The sequence below is a fragment of the Geotrypetes seraphini genome, chromosome 5 (assembly GCF_902459505.1).
Source record: "Geotrypetes seraphini chromosome 5, aGeoSer1.1, whole genome shotgun sequence".
Lineage (NCBI taxonomy): Eukaryota > Metazoa > Chordata > Amphibia > Gymnophiona > Dermophiidae > Geotrypetes > Geotrypetes seraphini.
In genome coordinates, this window is record NC_047088.1 from 120,044,158 (window position 1) to 120,067,467 (window position 23,310).

General features: G+C 42.7%; 1 protein-coding gene across 5 annotated transcripts in view; it reads right to left on the minus strand.

Annotated features, from left to right (window-relative positions):
- Positions 1 to 23,310, minus strand: part of COPS8 (COP9 signalosome subunit 8) — a 430,770-nt gene that overhangs the window by 308,803 nt on the left and 98,657 nt on the right. For all 5 annotated transcript variants that reach the window (XM_033944267.1, XM_033944269.1, XM_033944270.1 and 2 more), the window contains one exon: positions 20,205 to 20,275. In XM_033944267.1, coding sequence (XP_033800158.1) covers positions 20,205 to 20,275 — 71 coding nt within the window. The remainder of the gene's footprint in view (positions 1 to 20,204; positions 20,276 to 23,310) is intronic.

The following is a 23,310-nucleotide window of genomic DNA, read 5'->3' on the forward strand; positions in this document are numbered from 1 at the left end:
TTTAAGTCTGTCCCCATACACCTTATGACAAAGACCATTCACCATTTTAGTATTTCACAATTTTAGTAGCCTTCCTCTAGACCGACTCCATCCTTTTTATATCTTTGTGAAGGTGCAGCCTGCAGAATTGTACACAATATTATAAATGAGGTCTCAGCAGAGTCTTATACAGAGGCATCAATACCTCCTTTTTCCTACTGGCCATACCTCTCCCTATGCACCTCATCCTTCTAGCTTTCGCCGTCACCTTTTCAACCTGTTTGACCACCTTAAGATCATCACATACAATCACACCCAAGTCCCACTCTTCTGTCGAGCACATAAGTTCTTCACCATCTAAACTGTACTATCCCCTTGGGTTTTTGCAGCCCAAATGCATGACTTTGTATTTCTTAGCATTAAATTATAGCTGCCAAATTTCAGACCATTCTTCAAATTTCGCCAGGTCTTTCTTCATGTTATTCACACCATCCTGGGTGTCTACTCTATTGCAGATTTTGGCATCATTCGCAAAGAGACAAAATTTACCCAACAGCCCTACAGCAATATCGTTTCTAAAAATTAAGTTTCTAAGTTTTATTAAAAATTTGTTAAATCACCTATACAGTTTCTAGGTGGTGTACAGCTTAAAAAAAAAGGTTATTTTACAATGACCCATAAAGTAAAACAAATAGGACATACAGACTTACAGATACAGTAGGAAAATGGGGAAGAACTACAATATCAAATAGAAAAAAAACAGGCAAGAAGAAAAAGAAAGGTGGTTTTAAATTTCCTAGCACTGCTAAAACCCTATTAAAATTACAAGTCATAGTAACATAGTAGATGACGGCAGATAAAGACCCAAATGGTCCATCCAGTCTGCCCAACCTGATTCAATTTAATTTTTTCTTCTTCTTCTTCGCTATTTTAGGGCAAGAATCCAAAGCTCTCCCTGGTACTGTGCTTAGGTTCAAATTACTGAAGTCTCTGTCAAAGCTCATTCCAGCCCACCATCCCAGCCATTGAAGCCCTCCCCAGCCCATCCTCAACCAAACAGCCATATACAGACACAGACCGTGCAAGTCTGCCCAATCCTGATAAGAACGGTCAAACATTATATGCATCTTTAAATAAAAATGCCTTTAATTTAGATTTGACCCGGATCAGTGACATTTGTTCTCTTAAATTAGCAGGTACTGAATTCCAGTGATAGGGTAGTGACTGAAAAAATGGTTGTGCGCATCGTATAGATACTAATAATTAAAGGAATAGATAGAAAGTGATGGGAAGCAGATTGTAGAGATCTTGAAATATTGTATGGGATGGGATAACCTATTTATAAATTCAGGAAAGTTAGAGGTATGGGTTTAAAGGTCAAAGGATGGGATTCGCGTGTGTCTGCTGAGCTCTTGAGCCCCGGGCTCCACTCACCCCCAATGGGCCTTTCACTTATTCTCTTAAGTTTGAGAACCACTTTCCCTGTGTATGGACAGATATCTTCTATGTGTAGAACTGGTTATGAGTGGGAAGAACAGCCACAAAGTGAAGGAAAAAGATAAAGAAGACAGGCAGCAGCGTTTGGAACCTAAGATGGCAGCAGGAGCAAATGAGCCAGCATTTGCTCTTTCTCTGGATCACATTACAGCTCCTACTACTGCTGTGGTTCAGGCAATGGAACTGCATTTTACATAGTTGTCTACTCAACTTACTCACCTGGAGAGCTTACTGGCCGAAACAACACGGCATACAGATGAACTGGAAACTCGGGTAGCAACAGTGGAGGGAGAAATCCACGCTGCCTCGACAGATCTACAGTCCTTCAGGCGCAACAATAAGCACATTCTGACAACCTGGAAGACCTAGAAAATGGCTCCCGAAGGGACAACCTATGACTCATCGGCTTACCAGAATCTTTGGTGAATGCCCGTCTCTTGACCACTTTAGAGACCTGGTTACAGGCAGAGCTACCACTGCCGACTGGTTCAGGCCCAGTGTGCTTGGAGCATGTGCACCGGATGGGCGGGAAGGCGGCTAGAGGATCTCCAGCAGCCGCATGTAGTTATTATAAAAGTCCACAACTATGCTCACAAAGCGGCACTTTTATGACAAATTGAAAAAGAAGCCACTTTGTTTTGAAGGGGAAACTGTCAGGCTGTTCCAAGATTATTCTGCAGCACTCTTGGAAAGATGACGGTTTTCCCCAATATGCTCCGAACTATACGCACATCGCCAGCATTTTATGCTTCTCTACCCTGCCACACTAAAGATCTTCACGAGTGGCTAGCGGTCTTTTGATTCACTAGAGGCAGCGCGGGACTTTAACACCTTACCTAAAGAGCCTGCTCGATCTCCTCATAACAGATACACACCATCTTAATGCTGCAGTGCGACCTGATGGCTGTTTGCCAATTAACAGTGCTCTTTAACATCTTTGTGGACTAATTGATATGGTTTAATTACCATCTTTCTACACATGTGGGCTATTGTTGTGCTTTGATGAGGGAGGCTTCTACTTTGTACAATATGAATATCATTCCAAGTCTGCAATGTAGCCTCTATTGATTGTGTGTTAGGCTGTTGAATTATTTTGGTGAGGGGAATGGGTGTGAATGAGGAGTGCTTTATTGACCCTTGTAGCACATTGAGAGACACCTTTGTGGGCTTTAAGTAGTAATGCTTTGGCTTCTATCTGCGCCACATTTGTTGCTGGAGGCGGCTGTCAGCCTAGAGGCCTATGGGAAATTATATCAATCTGACCCTGGCATGGGAAGGCAGATAGACCCTTAGTGCAGGGAGACTGTGTTAAGTATCCCTGATATGTTTTAAGTTTCCCTGATTGAATCATGACTAGCTAAAAGGTGTTAATGTCTGATTAAGAGGGTGCTTAGGACAATGGTGCACAGATCAAGCCAGAGACTTAATCCCATCACCATGCTTGCAGGTATCTGACCCTCCTTAGCAATTAAATTAACCATTGTTTCAAACAGTTTACAAATTCTAAACTGAAAGATACTGGGGCATACAGGTTTCTATATTGAGCCAAGATATAAAAGCCTGCTCTCTGCAACACACATATATCTATCTCTTTTTCTATGAAGCTATCAATCTCTCTTTTTCTATCAAGCTATCAGGAGAGGGGTCTTGGCCCTCTCTCTCTCTTTCTATCTAGCTATCTCTTGGCTCTTTGCTTGACACTCTGGTTCTGTCTTTGCTCTCCCTCTCTCTGTCTATCCTTCCCTTTATCTATGGAACACGAAGCTTAGACCATCTCCCGTTTCTCTCTCTCTGGCTCTTCCTAGAACTGCAAGCTTCTATGTCCCTCTTTGCCTCTGAACTCTGTAAGGCAGGGAAACTGCTATGCTCTCTATTTAATTGTAATGCTTAATGGTAATGATTATAAATATTACTTTTCTGTAAGACTATTTCTATAATATATTCTTTATATAATTATCCCTGGCTGTGCTTCTTATTTGATTCTATCCCTCATGAAACTTCTGTGAAGGTATTGAACTCGGGACCGCGGCCGTGTCAAACATAACCCCTCCAACCTAACATTGTGGGGGTGCGACCATCCTTACATTTTATTAAACTGACATTTTAGGGGCTTTGTCTCGGTCCTTCCTGATGATTTAATTTGGGTAAGTAGAATTCAAGTTTTTTTTCCCTCCTTTTATGCACTGTGCAATAGGATTATGTATAGACAGAGTGATATAGAAATCAAAAGTCCTTGCAAAACCCTTAGATTGATTATACGTTAGACTGGATGACACACTGTTGAAAAGGTCCAGTAATATTGTGGGGTTTTATGCTTGGTGAGATTTTATATATCAATTGACTTTCTATTTTTGATTGATAGACAGAGTGAGTTAGAAATCAAAAGTCCTTTTGGAACCCTTAAATTGTTTTAGACTGGATGACACAATTGTGAAAAGTTTCAGTAATATTTTGGGTTTTATATTTGGTGAGATTTTACTATCAAAAGTCTTTGTAGTTTACCTGTGCCACTTTGCATTGTATGATTTGCTATTATATGCGTGCTAGGGTGTTGCATGTAAGAATATTTGAGCTGCTCTGAAGAAAAGCAGGGTTCAAAGTGAAAACAGTCACTCAATTAAGAACATAAGAACATAAGCAATGCCTCTGCTGGGTCAGACCTGAGGTCCATCATGCCCAGCAGTCCGCTCACGCGGCGGCCCAACAGGTCCAGGACCTGTGCAGTAATCCTCTATTTATACCCCTCTATCCCCTTTTCCAGCAGGAAATTGTCCAATCCTTTCTTAAACCCCTGTACTGTACTCTGCCCTATTACTCCCTCTGGAAGCGCATTCCAGGTGTCCACCACTCGTTGGGTAAAGAAGAACTTCCTAGCATTCGTTTTAAATCTGTCCCCTTTCAACTTTTCCAAGTGTCCTCTTGTTCTTTTATTTTTCGAAAGTTTGAAGAATCTGTCCTTCTCTACTCTCTCTATGCCCTTCATGATCTTATAAGTCTCTATCATATCCCCTCTAAGTCTCCTCTTCTCCAGGGAAAAGAGACCCAGTTTCTCCAATCTCTCAGCGTATGAGAGGTTTTCCATCCCTTTTATCAAGCGTGTCGCTCTCCTCTGAACCCTCTCGAGTAACGCCATATCCTTCCTAAGGTACGGAGACCAATATTGGACGCAGTATTCCAGATGCGGGCGCACCATCGCCCGATACAATGGCAGGATAACTTCTTTTGTCCTTGTTGTAATACCCTTCTTGATTATGCCTAGCATTCTATTTGCTTTCTTAGCGGCTGTTGCGCACTGTGCCGTCGGCTTCATTGTCATGTCCACCATTACCCCCAAGTCCCTTTCTTGGTTGCTCTCATTCAATAATATCCCTCCCATCGTATAGTTGTACCTCGGGTTTCTGTTTCCAACATGCAATACTTTACATTTCTCAACGTTGAACTTCATCTGCCATCTCGCCGCCCATTCCCCCAATTTGTTCAAGTCCCTTTGCAATTCTTCGCATTCCTCTTTAGTCCCAGCTCCACTAAATAGTTTTGTATCGTCCGCAAATTTTATTATCTCACACTTCGTGCCTGTTTCTAGATCATTTATGAATATATTAAATAGCAGCGGCCCGAGCACTGAGCCCTGCGGAACACCACTCGTGACCCCCATCCAGTCCGAGTAGTGGCCCTTCACCCCTACCCTCTGTTTCCTACCCGCCAACCAGTTTCTGATCCATCTATGTACGTCTCCGTCCACTCCATGGTTCTTCAGTTTCCGGAGTAGACGTTCGTGAGGCACCTTGTCAAAGGCTTTTTGGAAATCAAGGTATATGATGTCTATGGGGTCTCCTCTGTCCATCCGTTTGTTAATTCCTTCGAAGAAGTGCAATAAGTTCGTTAGGCACGATCTCCCCCTGCAGAAACCATGTTGGGTTGTTTTCAAAAGTTCGTTTCTTTCCAGATGTTCATCGATGTGTTCTTTAATCAGTGCTTCCGTCAGTTTCCCCGGAACCGAAGTCAAACTCACTGGTCTGTAGTTTCCCGGGTCACCTCTTGATCCCTTTTTAAAGATGGGCGTGACATTGGCTATCTTCCAATCCTCCGGGATCATGCCTGTTTTCAAGGATAGGTTGCAAATTTGCTGCAGTAGTTCCGCTATCTCCTCCTTTAATTCCTTCAGAACCCTGGGATGGATTCCGTCCGGACCCGGGGATTTGTCAGTTTTAAGTTTTTCTATCTGCCTGTGTACATCATCAAGGCTCACTTCCATGGATGTTAATTTTTCTGCTTGATTTCCATTGAATATTTGTTCAGGTTCCGGTATGTTGGTTGTGTCTTCGTTTGTAAATACAGACGAGAAGAACATGTTGAGTCTTTCTGCGACTTCTTTCTCCTCCTTCACCGCTCCCTTCCTGTCTCCTTCGTCCAGCGGTCCTACCTCCTCCCTAGCTGGCTGTTTCCCTTTAACATATCTGAAGAACGGTTTGAAATTTCGTGCCTCCCTGGCTAGCCTCTCTTCATACTCTCTTTTGGCTTTTCGAACCACACGGTGACATTCTTTTTGATACTTCCTGTGCTCCTTCTGGTTCCCTTCAGTTTTGTCCTTTTTCCATTCCCTGAATGAATTTTTCTTATTGCCTATCGCTTCCTTCACTATTTTAGTCATCCATACTGGGTCTTTTGTTCGACCCTTTTTGCACCCCTTTCTGAATCTGGGGATGTGCAGATTTTGTGCCTCGCTCACTGTGTCTTTGAAAAAAGACCAGGCATGTTCTACTGTTTGCCATTTTTTGGAAGTGTTCCTAAGTTTCTTCCTTACCATTTCCCTCATTGCTTCATAGTTTCCTTTCCTGAAGTTGAAAGATGTCGCTATGGTTCTCTTTCCGTTCGGTATGCCTACTTCAACCTTGAACTTGATCATATTATGATCACTGTTTCCCAACGGTCCCACTACTTCCACTTCCTTTGCAGGTCCCCTTAGTCCATTTAGGATTAAATCCAGAGTGGCATTTCCTCTCGTCGGTTAATTAAGACACGCCACATCTGTATAACTTTTACTTTTGTTACCTTGTGCTTTTAATTCTATTTCTTGTCAGTCTCTGCCCTGGTGAAAGGCCCAGTGCACACTGGACTGGAACTGGCAGCTGACACCTCTGCTCTTCTAACAGACTTCTTATATTTGTTCCTGCTAAACTTCTGCCTGTAAATTTCAGGTAGTAACCAGTGGGGGCAAGTGTAGGCATAAGTGTATTATTTTATGCCAATGACTCTTACCTAACACGCTTTACCTCGCTTTTCTACCTATTAACTAAAGTCTCCCTCCTTCATAAGTGGGAGCATTTCAATCTCAAAGGCTACACACAGACAGGGACATTTAGAAGCCCATTCTCTCTGCCCACGAACCAAGGCAGACTTCTGCAGCCTCAAATATGAACCCTTTTGATTTTCAAGAACTCACAGATATTGTACACAAATATTTTGACAAGAAAGGGGGTCCATATGAGGGTAATTTTCCAGAAAACACATGGCACGATATTCAGAAACAAATGGTTTCTCTTTCTCAGGAGTTTAGAAAGAAAACAGATAAAAGAAAATGCCTTTTCATTCAAGGCCTCTGTAGAGGACTTATTAGCCTAAGACAAGATAATACTGACTTGAACACTCAGTGCCATCAGCTGTCCAAAGACTTAGATGAGGCACAAATTAATATATCCATGCTAAGAACCCAAATTGTTCAGGTCACAAATTCCTTTTTAACTGTAAATGAACAATTAGAAGAGGCCAAGGCAGAATTAAAGTATTTAAAGTCAAAATGTGCCTCACAGGGACAGGCTATTCTGCCGTCTGCACCTGTGCCACCATCACCATATAATCCATGTAGTCAGAAAACCGTTTTTGTAGCAGGTCAGAGAAAGGGTAAACTAGCTACAGATGTAGAACAGGAAGAAGAACCAACAAACAAAAGTGAGGAAAATTCATTACCAGGCCAGAGCAATACCAATAGTACCCCTATAAGTGACACAGCTCCAGTAACTGTAGTGCTGCAGGGACATATGAAAGATAGTGACATTGAAAGAATAGTGGAGAAAGTGGGCCCTATGCCTTTTAACATAAATGAATGGTGCAAATGGGCTACTGACATACTGATTCACTGGGGTCTAGGGAAATACAAAAGGAACAATGCAGATTTTGATAACATAAGAACATAAGCATTGCCTCTGCCGGGTCACAGGGGTCCATCGTGCCCGGCAGTCCGCTCCCGCGGCGGCCTCCCAGGTCCATGACCTGAAAGTGTTCCCTACCTAACCTAAAATATCCATACCCTATTCGCTCAATGTCCTGTAAGGTACCTCTATCTGTACCCTGTAATCCCCTTCGCTTCCAGGAAGTCATCCAGTTCCTTTTTGAACCCCAGAATTGTACTCTGTCTTATCACCTCTCCGGGAAGCGCGTTCCAGGTGTCCACCACCCTCTGAATTTATCTAAATGTCGCTAAACCATAAGATTAGGAGAGTTAATCCAGTCCAAGCATGACTGTGTAAAGCCTGAACCAATTCAGAACTAATTAGCATACCTTATTTTTTATTTTAGGCAAAATACATTGCAATCCCTAAAACCATAAACTAAGAACAATGTGCTTGGCTCCTATTCCTTATCAAACTTCTAAATGTGCACAGTGCTGTAACTTTTGGCAATAACCTATTCTTAGATTTTTTTTATATTCAGGCGATAGTGTTTGTTTTTCCTGTCACATCAAAATCTAATCTAAATAAAAACATACCTAAAACTATTAATTCATAAATTGTTTATGTTGATCAGGAAACTAGTTCTTGGCTCCTACAACCACAGGTCTACCTAGCTAAGGTATCACACAGAGTGTTGGGTTTTGTTTATTTTTAATATTATTATTATTATTAGTATTCAAACTCAGTTAACATTGATTCTCCATAATTACCCAAGCAGTATTTGCTAATAATTCCCTGTTCCTTTCTGCTAAGCACAACACAAACAAAAAATTGACAATCTCCTTTCAAATATGCAAAATGGGTCCTATGCACTAGTAAAAATTATTGAATTACAAAGCAAACACTTTCTTCCTTGCTTTAGGAAATTCTGTTCGCATTAGCTCAACTACTAAAGCTCTCTTTCTTCCTGAGTCTTATCTATTTCAGCTTACTGCTCCCCCTTCCTATTCTGAATTTGAGAAAGTTTAATAAGTTTCAACTCTAGTCAGAAGTGCTGTATAGATTCCAACTTTTAACATCTAAACGAGGAAATGTTTTCTTTCCCCTTGACTTGTTCAGCTCCTCCCATCTCTGTTTAAGGCACCGTCTCAAATTATTTTCTCCTAACATCCCCTCTCCCCTGAGGGTTTTACAGGGAGGAGATAAATAGTTTAAGGGGTCTCAAGGGCAGATTTTTTACCTCTTTGCAATCCCCTTTGTTTGTTTTTTTTCAACAGGAATCATTTCTAGCTTCCTTAGTGTTGCTTGTAAAATTTGACATGGCAAATTTGTCCTCTGCACTAAACTTTGGCCAGAAGCTAGGTGGAGTCTCAATACTTATCATTTGCTTCTTATCTTTTCTCTTAATACCGGACACACTGTCATTATCACTGCAGGATCCTCTCTAAGGGCTTTTCCAGAGGACTGCTGTCTGGGGAAGTCTCTCACTTCTGCTTTACTCCCCATTCTGGCTCCTTGCGCCACCCCGCATTCAACAGAAATCTTTTGCTTTGTCCATCTCTGGCCACGCCCTTCGCAGGACAATGGAAATGCAAATAAGGACTCCCTCTCGCTTCGTGCTCCTGGCACGTCCCACACACATACAATTGCAGGGTGCTCACAGAAGAAACTCAAGCCAGATCTGTACTCAACCCTATTCTTTCCCCTAATATAGATATATACAGTATATACAAATGTACAATGTCTACATTCTTTCCCTATTACAAAACACAGTGTGGTAATACACAAATCTTACTTACCTGACCTTATAAACAAGACACTATAATATACAATGTGATAGAAAGAAAAAGCACATGCAAGAAAGTTTTCCCAGAACAGCAGAACAGGTGAATCTGTACAGATTAGAATTAGTTATATCAGTCCTTCCCAAAAGGACAGGTAATCTGTGGGGTTTCCAAAACTACCACTATGGACTTTCCAAAAGCCTCAAGAGACTTGCCAAAAGCCTCAATAATCAAATAAGGGCATGGAAGAGGGCAGAGACCAGTGAGCACTAGAAAACAGATACTCACTAGAGACCTGGCACCAAACTCCAATCCCGGACGAGCCCCCAGCTGAAACAACCAGGTCCCAATTTATATTAGCCTCGTTCTGCTGTCCTCACTACAGATGCATCCAGGGACACCTCTTTAGAAAGAAATCACACATGCAGTTGTATGGCCAAAGAAATGTTCCCTTTATTCAGAGCACTGACACATATTTATAGCATTTCACATGGGTCAGTTTTTTCAGCATATGACTGTAGGAAAGACCATATTTGGTAACAGGATACATAAAAGCAACTAGAAAAAGGTAGCAATCATAAGGAAGGGGGGAAGTTTCCATCTAAGGCATATAATACTGTCTTGTCTAAGGTCTAGCAATGTTTCTTTTTTAACAAATGTTTCTTATCAAAACAAGTCAACTACAGAACAAAATGGGGACACAGAGCTAAGAACACAAAAGAAAAGACCTTGTGGTTTCTTGGCAAAATGATAACTGTTTCAGCAGTTCCTTTTACACAAGCAGGAATAGAAAAACTTACAAAGAATATATGTGCCCCTTCAGCCAGGACTGGAGGGAGCTCTGAAACTCTGTCCTGCTGCCTGGAGTCCAGTGAACTCCAGCAGGGATGAAAATCTGGCTGTCCCACACCCCTGGTCGGACAAGGTCCAGAGCCCAGGAGCATCTCAGGCTACAGACCTGAACACTGGCCATAGGTCATCCAAACCTTGGCCAAACAGGAGCGAACACGTAAAAGGAAACTGCTCACTGAGCCTTTAGCTGAAGTAGCACCCAACCACTGGTGAATCCAAATCATTCGCCGAGCGGAGCCTGAAGAAGCTCCGAGCTTAGTTCAAGATGTGACAGGGTGCTTCGGAAAAAAATATTCAGACATTCCCAGGCCACACAGAAGAGGCCGCCACAGCTCGCCCTCCCGCTGTAGCAGAAACAGAACGATGCTGGAGATCAAAATGCAACTGTCAGTCCTGAACATCCTGCAGGACAATCCCTCCATCTGAGGAAAAAGAGGTACACTTAGCGACCTGAGCCACAGCTGAATCCATCGTCAGCGGGACCAGTCTCTAGTTGAAGTCCGATGTCATGGGATACAACTTTGCCAAGTCCAAGGAAAAGGAAACCTTCCATGGACTCCCAGACTTCTAACAGCACTACAGCCAAAATTGCATTGCAGCAAGGAAGCAGACAGCAGAGGCATAGAACTCCGAACTGTACATTCTGTTGGAACCGCATGGTCTGAAACCAGGTTCCATGTTCACAGTAGCCCATAAATAAAGATGGGCAGGCGGCTAGTCTTGAAGAGCCGGCACTCCCCTGGCGATCCAAGGTCTCAGAACCCATTGGTCTGGGTATCACCCAGATCTGCTAAGTTAGCGACCTCTGCTGATTCCGCCAAAGATACAGGCGACAGCATGAATTCATGCCATCCTGTCCTGAGGTGGCCATCTGTGAAGTTTGGAGCAAAAACGAAGCTAAGACCAAAAAATATACTTTTAAAAAAACTTTTAAGAAAATCCAAGATGTCCGCCGCAGGTGCCAAATTTGACAGAAAAATGGCTGTTAAAAATGTAGGAAAACGCTAAAAACAGCAATTTTAGGATTTTACAGGTGGGGGACCAGGGCATGCAGGGAAACCCCCCAAAACCCTGATTTGAAGACCCCCCCAAATCGGCAAAGTCTGTGACTCACAGACACCACAGACATGTGCTGCAATGCAGTTCAATGGCAGCCAGCAATACACAATACAGGCATAGGGAGATCATTACCTCAGGAGCTGATTAAACTGGAGATTTCAGATCTTCTGGCCGCCTCAACTTCCCTGTCACCTTATATCACGACCACCAGGACCTCTCAGGGAAATCGGGGAAGACACGTGGTGCGGTTCCAATCCCAGCATACTTCCTCGGAACCACAGCAGCCTATGCCGAACCAGGGGATAGATGGCTCCTGATCCTGGAGACCCGATCCAATCTGCAGGCTGTCCAGAAGGCTTACTGCAGTTTCAGGCTTACAGTGCACCCGCCAGAAGCAGACAAACTTTAAAATGTCTATGATCTCCCTCCGAAGGATCACTCGCACAGAGTTGATCCGCAGCACGAGGGCAAACTCGCGGTACCGAAGAAAATAAGACTAGGAAATGAGAAATAAAATCACAAGCAGAAGAAAACTAGAAGAAGTTCTCAGCAAGGCTGCAGAATCAAACTGAACTTCAAGGGGAGTGGCCACACAGGTGACCTCGCAGAGGGGGTTGGTGTTATTTTTAAGTTCTGCAGCCAAGGCTGGAATGGATGCATTACCCGATAGTTAAGGCTCCAGAGGGATTGTACAAGAAATGACCATTACTAAGAAAATGATTTAATAGTAAAGTCAACCAGCCTGTGGAGATAAGAAGGAAAAGGATCCAAAGTGCAACTGCACCTCTTCAATTTTTCACATAATTTTAGAACTTGAAGTTCTGAGACAGGGTCGAAGACATTCCAAAAACGATCCACAAAGGTTAATGTAAACCCATTAGAACCTAAGGAGAAGTTATTGGATTGATGGCAGGAAAGGTATCCCTAATGAGAGCAATTTTGCTGTTAAAAAATTTAGCTAACTCCTCAGCAGTTGGAATACAGTTTAGCTGCAATTTTGTTTTTACTGAAGATAATGAGCGCCAAAGTTTTAAAAGAGTGCTACTTTGATTGTTTGATCTAGCTTTCTTAGTACCATAATAATTCTTTCTTGCAGTCCTAATCTCCAGATTATATTTCTTAACATTAACTCTCCAGATCCTCTTATCCGAATCCAAGTTAGTTTTTTTCCAATTACATTCCAATTTTCTACATCAGTGGTTCCCAACCCTGTCCTGGAGGAACACCAGGCCAATTGGGTTTTCAGGCTAGCCCTAATGAATATGCATGAAGCAAATTTGCATGCCTATCACTTCCATCATATGCAAATCTCTCTCATGCATATTCATTAGGGCTAGCCTGAAAACCCGATTGGCCTGGTGTTCCTCCAGGACAGGGTTGGGAATCACTGTTCTACATCCCTGTTTTAACTCCAGGTGGTAAGCTGGGTACCAGGGTGCTTTACGTGTATAGCTCACCGATTTTGTTGTTAAAGAGGATAAAGTTTGAAAAGTACTTTCAGACAATCTCATCCATTCTTTCCAAATGTTTTCTGATAATTTGTCAGCGGAAATACATGGTAATATTTTTAGTAAATTAGACCAAAAAAAGTTCTGAATCAATTTTTTTCCTGGTAGTTATGGTTTATTTCTGCAGCTCATCATCGTTGATAGGGGACATGAAAATTTGAAGACAAAAGTGCCCAAGAAAATGATCTGACCAAGGAACCCTCTCTCAATGAACTTCATTTAACTTAGTTTGCTGATTTGTATAATCTATAAAGCTGATAATTTCTAATATATAACCCTTTTCATGCGTAGTAACTTTTACTAAACTATACTAAGTTTATATACCGCATCCACTCCATAAAGATAGAGCTCGGCACGGTTTACAGGAACTTTAAAATAAGAAAGGAAAAACATAGTAAGAATTGGTGATTATAAAGAGGGTAGAGAGATTTACATTTTTAAGAATAGCCAAGTTTTCAGATGCTTTCGGAATAATTGGAGGGAGCCCAGATTCTGCAGCAGGGCAGGAAGGTTATTCCAAAGCTCAGTGAATTTGAAGAAAAGAGATTTCCCTAATTTTCCTGGACAACCTTTTAACAAGGGGAAAGATAGTTCAAATTTTTGGGTGGATCTGGTAGTGTCAGGTCTTGAAGAATTCCAGGATAGTGGAATTAGGGGAGGAAGAGTGCCATGTAGGATTTTGAATGTTAGGCAGGCACATTTAAAGTGCACCCTAGAAATTACTGGAAGCCAGTAAAGTATTGACAGAAGCGGGGAAACATGATCAAATTTACTTTTTGCAAAGATCAATCTAGCCGCAGTGTTCTGGATCCGCTGAAGTCTTTGAAAACTTTTCTTGGTTAGACTTAGATAAATGGAGTTACAATAGTCCAGTCTGGAAAGAATGATTGATTGTACAAGGACAGCAAAATGTTGTTGGTGGAAGCTGGATCTCACTTTTCTCAACATGTGAAGACTAAAGAAACATTTTTTTTACCAAAGAGTCGAGATGATCATTAAAAGACAGTGTAGAGTCAATAATGATGACCAAAACTTTGCTTGAGAATTCAATCTGCAGTGTGGGACCAGAAGGTAATGAAATGAGCGTGGGTAGCTGATCTAATTTTGGGCCAAGCCAGAGAAGTTTTGTTTTGGACTCGTTCAGCTTCATTTGTACAGTGAGGGCCCAGGATTGGAGTTATGCATGTTATTATATTCTCAGTGAGGTTAGTAAAGTTCAAATCTATCTCAAGAAGGACAAGGATGTCATCTGCGCATGTGTATAATGTTTCAAAGGGAGATATATGGAAGAATTTCAGAGAAGACATATAGATGTTGAAAAGAATAGGGGACAGAGGTGATCCCTGTGGGACTCCACATAACGGTTTCCAAGGAGAAGACATGGTGCCATTCATGTTAACAGTGTAAGAGTGGGATCGCAAGAATTTCGAGAACCAGTGTGTCTTAGGACTGTGGAGTCAATGCCTATCTCGGAAAGATGGTAAATTAGAATATCGTGGTGCACAACATCAAAGGCCGCAGATAGATTGAATTGTAATAGGACAGCAAACTTGTTACAAGATTGTAGTTGTTGAGCCTTTGAAATTAATGAGGCCAGTAGGGATTCGGTGCTGAAACTGGGTCTGAAGCCATATTGTCAAGGTAAGAGAATGAAGAATCTCTCTAAATAAGATGAGAGCTGAGTAGATATGATAGCCTCTAGCATTTTGGTCAGGAGAGGAATATTTACTATATGACGATAGCTAGATGATGAGGATGGGTCTAGGTTGGCTTTTTTCAGTAATGGGGTCAGGGCAATATGACCCATTTCTGCGGAAAAAAGGCCTGATAGTAAGGCAGAGTTTATGAATCTGGTGAGAGATGAAATGGCCTGCATGGGATTTTCTCATATAGGTAAGAAGGAAACGGGTCTAGGGCACATTTGCAGGATCTTAATTTGTGGCACAGTTTAGAAACCTGGGCTTTGGATACCTGCTCAAAGACTGTCCAGGATCTGTCTACTGGGATAGGGTTAGTGTCGCAGGGCACCAGAGAGTTGCAAGTGACTGCTGATGGAAAAAGAGCTTCTTATAGTGGTAACTTTTTCATTGAAGAATTTTGCTAGGTTGTCTGCTGCTGGAGAGGAGGGGAGTATAGAGGAGTCGTTTTTAGAGGTTAAGGAGCGCCAGATGTTAAACAATGAACTGCTCTGGTTATTGGATCTGGTGATTTTATCACCATAGAAGATCTTCCTTGCTTTTTTTAGTACTGTATTGTAGAACTTAATACTGTCTCTCCAGGACTGTCTATTTGCAGGGGATTTAGATTTTTTCCATTTACACTCCAGTACTCAGCATTTCTGCTTCAGTTCTCTGTGGTAAGGAAGATACCAGGGGGTTTTATGGGAGTAGGAGACAGTTTTAGTAGATAGAAGAGCCAGAGAGCAGTAGGTAGTCTCAGAGAGGTTTACCCAGTTGTGCCAGTTGGTTTCTGGGGCAACAAGCATAGGACAGAGGGAAAACTGGTTAAAAAATTGGGTCCAGAACTGTTCACTCGCAATTTTTTTGCGGAAGGTAATAGATTTTGTGGCACGGGGTTGAACCCCAAGTTAAGACATGAAAATGGGGAGACAGAAAGTACCTAGAAAGTGGTCGGACCAGGGGACATGTTCCTATGAACACCTTCGGCTAAAGTTTTGTAATCAGTAAGGTCAAGGAAACTGATGAGGTACAGAGCGTGCCAGAGAGGTGAGAAAGTTGTTGAAATCAATCGCATCCTTGCTGGTGTTATCGTCTAGGTGGAGATTAATATCACCGATAATCTGTAATCTTTGAAATTTTAAGAAAGCGTTGGTTATGGTCTCGAAGACGAGTTTGGAGGATTTATTCCAAGAGAATGGTGGACGATATAGTAACAAAATGCCCAATAGGTGATAATGGAGCTCATCATTGACTGTAGCTAGCATATATTCTAGTGATGTGCCATTACCCTTTTCGAGGAGCTGAACGTCAAAAAATGATTTGTAGAGAAGTGTCAGGCTCTTCTTTTTCGGCTATTTCTGGAAGAGAAGAGGCCTTGATAACCATGGGACCAGAGTTTGTTTTGTGTAAATAAATCATCTTTTGCGATCCATGATTCTGTAATGCACAAGAATCCAGGTTCGAAGTACCCTCGTACAGTGTTCTTCAACCACCGGTCTGTGGACCAGTGCCGGTCCACAGAAATTTCCTGCCGGTCCACAAGGCCAACAAGTGCATCAGGCCCAAAACTGCAATCGATGTGGCGTTATCTTCGAGCCAGCTCCCTCTTCCTCACTGATTCAGTGCACAAAGCCAAGGGCAGTGGCTCCTACGTGCATCCTGCGCCTGAACCTGAAGCCTTCTCTCTGACATTGCAACATCAGAGGGAAGGCTTCCAGATGAGGCACTGTGCACTGCATCAGTGAGGAAGAGGGAGCCAGCCTGAAGATAATACTGGGGGCAGCATAATATGGCTAGGCGGGAGCAGGCCAAAAGGTAAGGCATAGCATGGAGGGAGGGAGACAACAAAGGTAGGGAGGAATTTTTTTATTTTTTAATTTAGTGATTGAATTATGTCAATTTTGAGAATTTACATCTGCTGTCAGTGTGCTTTATGTAGTTTAATTTTGTGGTTAACCATTATGTGTTAATAAGATTATATTGTGTATCTGTGAAAAATGAATGGAAAAAATAGTGTTGCAATTAGTACTATTATGGGGGCGGGGTCTGGGGTGGAGATTGGGTAGAGATGGGCAGGGTCTGGCCCACGACTTAGCCCAGTGTTCTTCAACCACCAGTCCACAAAATAATTCTTTTATTTCTGCCAGTCCATAGATGTAAAAAGGTTGAAAAACACTGCCCTAGTAGATCATTTAATATTTGAATCTTGTTGCAAGCTGATCTGGCAATGCAATATGGTGTCGGGACTGGAGTGAGGGAGTCAGATGCAAGGTTGGGCAAGTTGGCAATAGGTACAGGCTTTAAAGAAGCATAGTTAACATTTCGAGAGTTTTGGGGTTTTTTTTAAAGTGGTAGTTTCTGGTGCACACCTGCACGGGATTCTAAGGCCAGGGCAGATCTCATTAATATTAGTGGAGTCAAATATATTGGGGGAGAGAGGTTTCAAGCAGTGAGTAGTATTGAGAAATGAGCAGGAACCAAGGAAGTGGCTTCATGATGAAAGTTAGTGGAAACCACAGGGGCTAATCTGAGGCTGCTAGTTAACAGAAATAATAAGACAGAGGTAGACAGACCAGTAAGAAGTGGAGTAAGAAGTGCCAGCTAAGAGGCCAATTAGGAGTAAGCTTCTTTTTTATTTTAGGCTTTTTGTTTATGTAATTTTTATTTTTTTTGGGGGGCGGGGGCAGCCTGGACCGCTGGGCCCTTAAGAGGGCTGGAAAGGCGAATTGGGCACTGAGAGAGGTGGCCTGGTTCCTGAATCCTTAAGAGGGCTGGAAGGTAGGCCAGGTGAGGAGACGGCTGCTGGAGGTGGGGCTTCTCGCCGAAATGCGATCTGCCCTCCGGTGCAGTGAAGGCAGACGACTCGATCTCCCTTCTCCTTCACTGTGCTGTGGGTGAAGAAGGCATGGTCTGCTGAGCCCTTAAGAGGGCTGGAAGGCAGGCCAGGTGAAGAAAAGGCTGCTGGGGGCAGGGCTTCTCGCCAAACCCGATCTGCCCTCCAGTGCAGTAAAGGGGGATGACTCGATCTCCCTTCCCCTTCACTGTGCTGCGGGTGAAGAAGGCCAGGTAAAGATAAACTGAAAGAGTTCAAGAGAGAAATAAAATCTAAAGTATCTTTGTTTGAAATATCTTCCAAATGAAGGTTAATATCTCCGATAATCAGCAACCTTGAATATTTTAATCAGGCATCAGTTATAATATTTGAAATGAGTTCTAAGGAATCCTTCCAAGGGGACAGGAGGATGATAAAGCAAGAGTATTCCCAAAGAATCTTTGGATAACTCGTCATTAAATGATACAATCATGTATTCTAATTCAGGGTAACTAGCTTTGTCAACAAGAGATAAGGTAAAAATGACCTAAAAATTATTCCCAATCCTCCGCCCCGTTTATCTCTTCTAAAGCTAAAAATGCTATGAAAACCTTGCGGACAGAGTTCATTCTAGGTGAAAGTGTCCCTCTGGTCGATCCAAGTCTCAGTAATAAACATTAAGCCAAGATCAGTGTCTAGAAGTAAATCCCTAATAACCTGTTGCTTATTGCACACTGACCTAGCATTACAATAAATTATTGGTACTGGTGTGAGAGATTCGGTGAACAGATTCAATTCCCTAACGGAGAGGTTAATAGGTTTAAGAGCATTCTGATTTCTACCAACAGTTATCTTTCCACGATAATTCCTCCTATTTCCAACAACCACTGGAATTCTCTGACCCAGGCAATTCTCTGACCCAGGCAATATTATTATTGCCTATCCTAGACAGTGATCCAATGGGGTGAGGAGGGAGACAGCAGTCGAACATGTGAAGTTAAAATTTGAAATGAATAATAAACATAGTAACCATATCATTGAAACCATCCTTAAGGTTTGAGATACACTGCAAATGAGTGACCACATATATCAGTGTTCTTCAACCACCGGTCCATGGACCGGTGCCGGTTCGTGGACCGATGCCAGTCCACAGAAATTTCCTACCGGTCCGTAAAGGATCGTCTATAACTGATAACTCTGAAAAAAGAAATAATACCTCAAGTCTCAAACTCCACCTCTCACTAAAGCCAACTACCCCAAACAAATAACCTTACCCATTTCTTACTCTTTTTGAAAATGACCAATTTCTTTTTTTTTTTTTTTTGTAAGTTCTTGTTGTAATACATCTTGGATAATTCTTTTGTAATCCGCCTTGAACTGCAAGGTAATGGCGAAATAGAAATCCCTAATGTAATGTAATGTAATAACCCTCCTATTGCCTTGCAAAAGTCACACTTGTTGACAGGTGTGAGAGCCGGGGGTGGAGCTGGAGAAGTCAGGAACAGCTATGCTGTTATTGGCTGTGTCAAAAATGATAAATAGGGCAGAGCTTTGGGTTTGAAGTTGTCTGCTATTGACGAGTGTGAGAGCCAGGGGCAGAGCGCGGGCGGTTGAGAAGCTGCGTTGTTATTGGTTGATAAAAGGAGCTGAGGATGGACAGAAGGAGCCGAGTTCTTACTGGCTTGAGTTAGAGCCATAGTCGGAGCTGAGGACAGAAAATTGTCCGTTATTGGTGGGGTTGGGGTCTGGCAGATAACCATGGGGAGATTTATTCCCAGGACCTAAAGTGAGCTGCAGATATAGCTGATCAGAATCAGGGGCAGGATTCGGGCCGGAGAACCGTGGACAGAGGTAATAAATAAGGTGAAGATGGAGTAAGAGAACCTTGTGGTTGTCGACCTGTGGCAAATCATAGTAAAGGATAGGAGGAGATGGGCTTTTAGTGTTAGGGTAGACAAAGTAGTAAGAAAGGAGAAGAGCCAGCATAGTAATTAACATGAGGTGTAATAAGGAAAAAGAGAGAAGATAATAAGGAGATAAGGAACTTCTCTTTAGGAGACGGAGCTTCTCTCTGAGTGGGGGTCGTGGAGAGACGTTCCTTCCAGAGAGAACAGTAAAAGATAGAAAGCTTGTCTTAGTAATCAGGAGCCTGGAGCTTCCCTGTAGGTCTGTGATCTGAATACTAGAGATCAGCGAAGAGTAAAAAGTTTGTTGGAATAGAAATTGGATCTTGCCATTCCTTTTAAGGTTGAAATAATGAGATGTTTGCACTGAGGAATGGGAAATCCCCCTCCTGTCAGACCTTGATGAGAGGGGTGATAGAAGGAGAAATGTTGGGCATGGGGCTGGTGGGCAATAGTGAAAATGCTGCACATGATCCAGGGGATGAGATAGGGAAAAATGTTCGATATGGCAGTACAGGGAGTGGGAGAGATGCACCATGGATCTCTCTCTTTCCCCACTCCCTGTACATGGGATGGAGACAGGGTTTTTAATTTCAATCTTAGTAGTTTGCCGGTTCACAAAATAATCATTTTATTTCCGCCGGTCTATAAGTGTAAAAAGGTTGAAAAACATTAACCTATATAATCTAGTAGTCAATATAACCTAATCTAGCTAAGACTTATGTTAAGAAGTTAAGTAACTTAAGTAACTCTAAAACTCGTGATCAATGTTAAAACAGCATTAAGGCATGAAAAAATACTCAACCTCAGACAAAAAAGAGCATACAACACATGCCTAATATATAACAATATCTGAGTGCAAGATTCTATATCTAATATGAATCTGTATTCAAAAGTCAATAATGTAATGCTAAGATTGAAAAAAAAAAAAAAAAAAAAAGTATAGAGCAATTTACTTACATATCATTGTGAAGAAGATATAAGGCTAGAAGCCGACCATAAACCTGAGGTGTTGCAATCCCTCCAGGGGCCTAGGACAAATATATACGGTAATGTTATTTTGCTCACAGCAACCATTTTACATTCTATAATAAGAAAGGATTAGATAGCTACTGGACCAACAAAGACACTACTAGTTCATATCTGACTCAGCTCCACGTTAAACAAAATTATTTATTGCCATTGAAAACATTTGAGGGGGTAACTTTTATAACAGGATGCATAAGGATTTTAACATTTTACTGGATGAATCCATTCAAGATAATTTACAATAAAACAAAATAGCAAAGAGAGAAAATAAAAGTGCCATTGAAAAATTGAACCTCTCCGATGTCAGAAATGACATTGGGGGAGGCTTGTGGGCCAGGAGTGTGCATTTGCTGCACGCGCCTCGCCCTTCCCTTCCTGCAGTTACAGCGATGAGCAGCGGCAGTGGGCAAGGAGCAGTGCAGCAGCCAGCCCACATACCCCCTGAACTATAGGACGGGCAAATTTTGGGAAGGCCATGGCCCCTGTGCCCCACCCCCACCCCACCTGTTCCAATGCCTAGAATCTGTTGGGCTAATCAGGCCACACACTTAGAAACTAGGAAGTTGAAAGCAGATCACAGAATTCAGGGGGAGGGAGTTCAGCACCATACCTCACCTCTCTCTAACATTCCTCCTGAGGTGAAATCTAAGAGTAAACTCTGAAGGTTTCTGACCTGAATTCCCTTGTGAAGAAATTTTTCCTTTTTGAACTATTGAATTTGCAAATGAACTGCCCAAGTGCCTAAACCCAGGAAGGTGAATGAAGGCCATTATGGCAAATGATGTTTTGACTAATTGCTGAAGTGTACAGTATTTTCTTTTACAGTTTAAATTAAGTATGTCTTTGCTTGAACTGAGAAAGCCCACGGTCAAAATGGGAGAAATCCTGCTTTGACATGTTAATTTATTAACTTTGCATTCTGACAACAACAACAAAACCTGTCTCTACTCAAGTCTGTGTAAAATAAAGTGGGCTGCCAGTGAGCAATCATGAGTACACACTAGTGCTGCCCGATTTAGGAAAAAAAATTTCAATTCGATTCAATTCAGCCTACTGAATTGGTTTTTCGATTCGATTTTTCTGCCCAATTGGGTGTTTTTTTTCAAACATCCTGGTGGGTTTATTTTATAGCCTCTTCACCCCCTTTGCCTTCTCCTAACCACACTGGCGCTGTGGTGTAAACAAAATAAACAAAAAAGACTTTTCCTCTCTCTGTTAAATCCTAGCTCACGTTTGCGGTCTAACACCAGCTCTGGCAGGATACACATTCAAATCTGACATACTATAATCACAAAACAGAAAATAAAATTATTTTTTCTACCTTTTGTTGTCTGGTCGTTATTCAAATCTTGTTGGTCCAAAGCTCTGGTTGTCTTCTGATAACTTGCTTGCCAAGGTCTCCTTCTTTCTCCGTGCTATCCATCCATCTTCTATCTCTGTCCTCCCCTTCCATTTCCCTTCCCTCCCCCGGAGGTCTAGCATCTTTCCCTTTTTTTGACTACATCCACAGATCCACCTTTTCTCAACTACCCTGCTATCCAGTATCTCTATCCTCCCCTCCACACCATAGAAATATAGAAACATAGAAAAATGACGGCAGAAAAGGGCCATAGCCCATCAAGTCTGCCCACACTAAAGACCCACCCTCCTAACTTTACCCTCTTAGATATCCCATAGCCCATCAAGTCTGCCCACTCTGATGACCCTCCCCCCAACTTTACCTTCTTAAAGATCCCACATGCGCATCCCGGTGTCAGGTCAAAACCGCGGAAGACAAAGGCGCGTGCTGACAACTGAGCGCAGCGCGGAGGCGCGCACCGAAAAAAATAACTGTTTTTAGGGGCTCCGACAGGGAGGGTGTGGGGGGAACCCCCCCACTTTACTTTATACAGATCGCGCCGCGTTGTGGGGGGTTTAGGGGGTTGTAACCCCCATTTTACTGAAAACTTAACTTTTTCCCTAAAAACAAGGAAAAAGTTAAGTTTACAGTATAATGAGGGGGGTTACAACCCCCAAACCACCCACAATGCCGCCGCGATCTGTATTAAGTAAAGTGGGGGGGCTCCCCAACAAAAGCCCCCGTCAGAGCCCCTAAAAACTGTCATTTTCTTCGGCGCACACCTCCGTCTTGCGCTCAGTTGTCGGCGTGAACCTTTGTCTTCCGCGGTTTTGTCTATAAACCGCGCATCCCATTTACTCTTAAAATCTGGCACGCTGCTGGCCTTAGTATAAACTTTTTATTCACCAACATGAAAGATATACACAGAACAGAGAGAACACAATCATTTTCTCAGTACAATGCCACAATACAGATTAACATGGTAACACCCAACTAGAAATCCCAGATATCAGCGAGAGTCCAGGCCTGTACTCTGATAGCCTGGAGCCCTCCAAATCCATACTAGACACAACCCCCCAACCGCTCCCTCCCAACACCCCCCACCCCCAAAACCCCACCCTCAACCCACTGGCAAGACAGGGGCAACTGGCTTCCGCAAGCGATTGACCACCTGGCTCTTTATCACAGGGGGCAAAGTATCCAAATAAGAAGCCCAAACAGACAGAAAAAGCTTGCTCCGAGATCCAGAGAACCGAGCGGACATGGACTCCCAGTCCATTAAAAGATGCAATTTATTGCGCCAATACCAGATGGTGGGCGGGGAGTCCTGAAGCCAATGAGTAAGAATACATTTCATTCCCACAATATAGCCCTTACGAATGAGCTGGCTATCCCCTGCAGAAAGGCCGCCTAAATAGCCCTCCGCCAAAAAAATAGTCCCTTCCACCGATGAGGGGAGCCGATAACCTACCAAAGATTCCAAATAACAGCGGACCTCCATCCAAAAGGCAGAAATTGAAGTACACAGCCACACCCCATGTGCCAAAGAATTATCAACCCGGTGACATTTCAGACAAATAGCCGTAGGGGCACATCCGAAATAAAAGGCCCGCTGCTGCGAGACATATCCCCGATGTAAGACCCGAAAGTGACATTCCCGGAGCTCGGCGCTCTGCACCACCCGAGGTATCCGGCGCA